The sequence below is a fragment of the Nannospalax galili genome, unplaced genomic scaffold (assembly GCF_000622305.1).
Source record: "Nannospalax galili isolate Female #2095 unplaced genomic scaffold, S.galili_v1.0 scaffold675, whole genome shotgun sequence".
In the NCBI taxonomy this organism is placed as follows: domain Eukaryota; kingdom Metazoa; phylum Chordata; class Mammalia; order Rodentia; family Spalacidae; genus Nannospalax; species Nannospalax galili.
In genome coordinates this window covers 726,421-732,090 of record NW_008337205.1, presented here as the reverse complement: position 1 = coordinate 732,090, position 5,670 = coordinate 726,421, and the positions used below count along the sequence as shown (strand labels likewise).

General features: G+C 45.7%; 1 protein-coding gene across 11 annotated transcripts in view; it reads left to right on the top strand.

Moving 5' to 3' along the window:
* The window catches only part of Cux1 (cut like homeobox 1), a 379,665-nt gene that overhangs the window by 241,433 nt on the left and 132,562 nt on the right, over window positions 1-5,670 (top strand). For all 11 annotated transcript variants that reach the window (XM_029563184.1, XM_008832298.2, XM_008832297.2 and 8 more), the window contains one exon: window positions 3,069-3,135. In XM_029563184.1, coding sequence (XP_029419044.1) covers window positions 3,069-3,135 — 67 coding nt within the window. The remainder of the gene's footprint in view (window positions 1-3,068; window positions 3,136-5,670) is intronic.

Here is a 5,670-nt window from a genome sequence, read left to right as displayed (position 1 = left end):
GGGGGGGGGGGGGGGGGGGGCACCTTCATTTGTGCCCTAAATGAAGTTAAGAACAGTAATACAAGAACCTTTAAATTTTAAATTCCAAAAGATACCCAAAAAGGTAATGCCAAAATTTGTCATTTCTTTAAGCATTTTAAATTTTCTTTTCTGAGAAGGAAGCAGCACAGTATCTTTAAATGTAGGGAGAAAAATGAGAAGACATAATCCAAATTAGAGCACAGATGCTTACAGGAATAAAATTGTCACAACCAGTTTAAAAGGCAAATGAATACATGTCCAAAAAACACAAAGACCAAGCTACGGATGTAGCTGTTAGGAGCATTTGTTTATAATCCTAACAGTCAGTGAGGGTTTGGGGCCTGGCTCAGTGGGAGAGGACCTATCTAGAATTACCCTGACTCCTGCCAGTGAGGGGCTGGAGATGTGGTTCAGTGGTAGAACACCCGCCTAGAATCCCCCAGTGAGAGAATGGGATGTGATTCAGTGGTAGAGCTCCTGCCTAGAATCCCCCAGTGAGTGGCTGGGGTGTGGCTCAGTGGTAGGGCACCTGCCCAGAATCCCCCAGGAAAGGGCTTCAAGTATGGTTCAACAGTAGAGCATATGCACAGACACATTTATATATGTGTATATATGCATATTTATACTACCATATATATAAACCCACAAATCCACAGTAATAGAGAACCCATCCTGCAGAACAGTGGATGAAGGATCAGGAAGCTCACAGAAGCAATGTCCATAATTAATGCATGTAAGGAAAATGCTAATTTTTAACAATTAGGAATTTGTAAATTACATCAGTGAAAGATGATTTTGCCTGTTGTGATGTCAGAAGCTTATTTTTAACTGGTGTCAGCCACTGTTGTTGAGGCTTTAGGAGCATAGTCACCGTGCTGTGTGGATATGGATGTGAATTGCCTCTCAGGAGGCCAGCTGTGAGGTGTGTAGGGACAGGCAAAGTGTTCAGTTCTACCCTGCACCTTCACATCTGAGTACCCTGAAAGTAGTGCTACTTGCTCCACCTTGTGACCTGACATGGACCACTGAGTAAGAAGGTGCATCTCAGAAAATAGCTCTTGCATCTCATTTATGGAAGTAGCAAAAAGCACATGCATGCATTCACTCATGCACACATGCACAATCATTATTTTTATCAATGGGGAGTCATTCTGAGAAAGGGTGAGGCAGTTTTGCCATTGTGATACGAATAACAGTGATTACACAAAGAGACAAGGTTTTACCACGTAACCCAGGCTGTTCTGAAACTTGTGATCCTCCTGCTTCAGCCTCTTCAGTGCTGGGACTGCAGGCATGCACCCCCATACCTGGCTCTTCAGTGCAGCCAACACATATAGTTGATTTGTCTATGAGGCTTCTGCTTATGTCAGAGTATGCTGTTTTATAATAAGGTTTTGGTTTTTGTTGTTGTGGTGGTGGTGGCTTGGTTTGGTTTGGTTTGGTTTGGTTGTTGTTTTTGAGACAGCTTCTCCCTATAGCCTCAGTGGGCCTGGAATTCAATATGTAGACCATGCTGGCCTCAACCTCACAGAGATCCATCTGCCTCTGCCACCGAAGTACTGGGATTAAAGGGTGTGCCACCACGCCCAGCTTTTATTATTATTTTTAGTTATGAATATGTGTGTGTCTGTGTACTGGTATGTACATGTGCCCTCAGAGTCCAAAGCAAGGCATCAGATCCCCTGGAGCTGGAGTTGCAGGCAGTATGATCTGCCCCAAATGGGTACTGGGACCCCATCTCTGGTCCTCTGCAAGAGCAGCATGTACGCTTAACCACTGACCCATCGCTCCAGCCCACAATAAACTGTTTTTTAATAGGTAGAAATATACTAAAATAATGATTAAAGATATAATTTGGGTTGGGGGTGTAGCTGCGTTGATAAAGTATTTGCTATACAGTATAAGGACCCGAGCTCTATAGAATCCACATGAAAAGTGTGTGGTAGAGCACGTTGTGATCTAATATTGGGGAGATGAAGGCAGGTGAGTGCCTGAGACTGGCTTACCTGCTAGTCTGGCCCAGTGGGTGAGTTCCAAGCCAATGAGAGACCCTGTCTCAAAAAAACAGTATGAATGGCACCTGAGCAACAGCACTCCAGCTTGTCCTCTAACCACACATATGTACACCCACCCATACAAATTTACACATACACACTAACGCACAAATGAAAAAACTTTTTATAGTCTAGTGTGTTACATGCACAAACCAATAGCATAGTTATTTATGGCCACGGTCAGGTATCATACATTATATATACCATATATGTGTGCTCTTACCCAGCTGGTAGCACACCAGCATTACCTCAGAATCGGAGTCATGTGTTGCACCGAGATATTAAGACTGCCATGTTTTTAACTGGGCAATAGGAACTTCTCAGCTTTGTTGTAATCATATGTGACCTCCATCATAAACCCCATCTGTTGTCAGCAGAAGCATGCAGTGTGCAGCTGTCTATGTAGTTCCATATGGAAACATTTTTTGATGATAAAGACATTGAGTAGCTGGAAGTCTGCAGCAGACTGTGGACAATGGTTCTGTGCTAGAGGGGCTTAGTAGAGCTGAGGGTGAGGGAGCATTTTCTTCTCTATTCTTTATACCCTGTCATCTCTGTGTGCTTTGCTTTTTTCAGTTTAAAAAAGTGGCCTGGTGGTGCACACCTATAATCCCAGGACTGGGGGGTTGGACACAGGAGGATCAGGGATTCGAGGCCAGCCTGTCTTGAAACGCTGTCTTTGAAACCCTGTCTTTGAAAAAGAATCCTAAAAAAGAAAAATAGAAAACGAAAAAAAACAACTTAATATAGCTCAGTCAGTAGTGTTTACCTCACACAAAACCCTGAGTTTGATCCCCAATACCCCATAAACCAGGCATGGGGGTGGTGCACACTTATAAGCTGAGCACTAGAGAGACAGAGGCAGGAGGGTCAGGAATTCAAGGTCATCCTTGGCTACATAAGGATTTCAAGGCTAGCATGGGCTACATAGAGCCTATCTCAAAACAAACAAGATTGGTGTCTTATATCCTGGTTTCTGTCCTTGCTTTTTAGCCCTGGAAAAAACTCGAACAGAATTATTTGACCTGAAAACCAAATACGATGAAGAAACTACTGCAAAGTAAGTGTTCCTAGAAGGTTCTCAACCCCTTGCCATGTGACCAGCATACAGCATCAGTCCAATGAGTCGCTTGCATCAGATCTGTCCCTAAATTGTAGTAACTCTTCTTCCCACTGAAACCTCTGCCCCAGGTTATGGGGGAGTCTGGTCTGCACTTTTCCTTTTTTTTTTTCTGTGTGTGTGTCTGGATGTTTCTGTGTGTGCACGCATATACCACTGCCTGCATATGGAAGTCAGAGGACAACTTTCAGGTGTTGGTTCTTGCTGAGGCCAGGTCTCTTGTTTCTGCTGTGCTGTGTACTCCAGACTAGCTTCTGGGTGATTCTCCTGTCTCTCCCTCTCATCCCATCAGAGTACTGGACTATGGGTGTCTGCCACTGCATCTGCCTTTTTTTTACGTGGGCTCTGGGGATCGAACTCCAGTCATCAGGCTTTTGTAGCAAGTGCTTTTACCCTTGGAGCCATCTGGCCGGCCCACATGCTTTGCATTTTAAGAGATGAGACATTTCTCTGTTGAAATGTACTCTGGGAAAATCATGTCCCTTTATCTGGAGCAGAGAGGAAGACTAAGCAGGATCCCATGAGCAGCTCTGCACAGGCTCCCTGTGTTCAGACACGTGTAGAAGAGGCTTACTTCCTCCCTGACTGGGCAAGAGGAAGGCAGAGTGACCTGGAACAGGAACACTTACTAGCAGACCCCTCCATGCAGAACAGAGAGGAGGAACTGGCATTAATATGAACTGTGACGAAGGTGCCATCTCCTAGCTATTCTCCTGCTAGCATCTAGACAGGCAATATGAAGCTGCAGTTGTAACTACATTTTCTTGTTATGGAAGGCTCTTCTCATCTCACAGAGATGCGTGCTTCCCTCTGTGGTGCTATCTTGGGTTGCCAGTAATGAAGCCTGTATTTTACTCACATGTTGCTCTAATAGATAACAGTAGGGGTTCTCTTCTGAGGAGACCCTACCCTATTGTGGTGGGGTGAAGGACTTACTCCCCTCCCCCCAGCAATCTTGTCCTTTGTGTGTGTGGTCCATATGATCATGTGTTTGCATGTACGTGTGTGTCTGTGGAGGTCAGAAGTTGAGACTGTATGTCTCCCTCAATCACTCTCCACCTCTTTTTCAGATTGAGTCTCACTACATAGCCCTGGCTAACCAGGAACTTACTATGTAAACCAGGCTGGCCTGGAACTCCAAAAGATCTGCCTACCTCTGCCTCCTCTGCTGGGATTAAAGGCGCATGACTCCACCTTATTTTTTTGAGACAGGGTCTGTCAAAGAACCTGGAGTTCACAAATTGCCAAGTCTGGCAGCCAGGACAGTGAGCTTCAGGGATCCTCCTGTGTTTTCATTTCTCCAGGGCTGGGATTACAGACATATGCCACCACACCTGGATGCTGGGGATCCAAACTCAGGCCCTCATGGTTACACAGCAAGCACTGCACTAACTAAGCCATTCCCTAGCCCCAGGGCCAACTCTTGACCCTCTGTTCTGGGTTGTTAGCAGTAGTGCAGGGCCTTACAGGCCCAGTTAGTTCCCCTGGCCCACATTCATACTTTGCTTTGCTCAGGAATGTGGGACTTCTTCACACAGACACACATGTCCTCATCAGTCTCCCTGGCTGGCTTGTTGGCATATCTAAACCCTGTAGAAACCAGCAGGCCATTCATCCTCTCACCCTGTGCCACAGTGGGACTTAAAGGGTACCACAAGAACTTGGTCTAATGCAGGGTGATGGTTAAACTTCCCCAGTGAAATTCTGTGGCTTTGGAGTTAACTCCCTCCATCCCAGAGACAGTGCTGTCTGAAAGCAGCTGCTGTCATCCAATGGGAGGACATATGTGCTGCCCCCACCCCTTGGGAGCCCACAGAAACCCTTACCCAAGCAGAGTAACCACAGAGGAAACTGCACCAACTGCCACGATGAAACTCAGTCACCTCTACCACCTTGGGGTTCCTGTCCTCTGTGCTGCCAGTGCTTCCTGTGCTTTGATAATTTCCATTTGGACTTTAACCTACTAGATAGATCATTTTTCTTGGTAACTCTGAATTTTTCAGTGTACTATTTCAGTTAGATGCATTCAGCATTGTTTTAAATCACTCTGTGCTTCTCAGTGTTCCTTTCCTGAAGAGTTTGATCCACAGACAGCATGTGAATAAATGTGTCTCCCCACCCCTTCACTATCCTGTTGTCGTAAGTTCTAGTGATTCTAGAGATACAGTTGGTCAGTCACCACTTATTATCATTAAACCATCCCGTGTATGTGTATGTGTGTCTGTGTGTGTGTGTGTGTGTGTGTCTGTGTGTGTGTTCTCCTATGTGATTGTGGGCATGTACATGCTATGGCAGGGGGTGTCACTTTTCACCTCCTATCTTGTTTGAGACTGATGGATTCTAGGCATATGTTCTGCCAATGAGCCATACCCCCAGATCTATACTGGGGGACTCTAGGTAAGTGCTCTATCACTGAGCCTCAACTCCTCACAGTGGTGGCGGGGGGGGGGGGGGGGGCCCTTTAGAAAAGGTTTT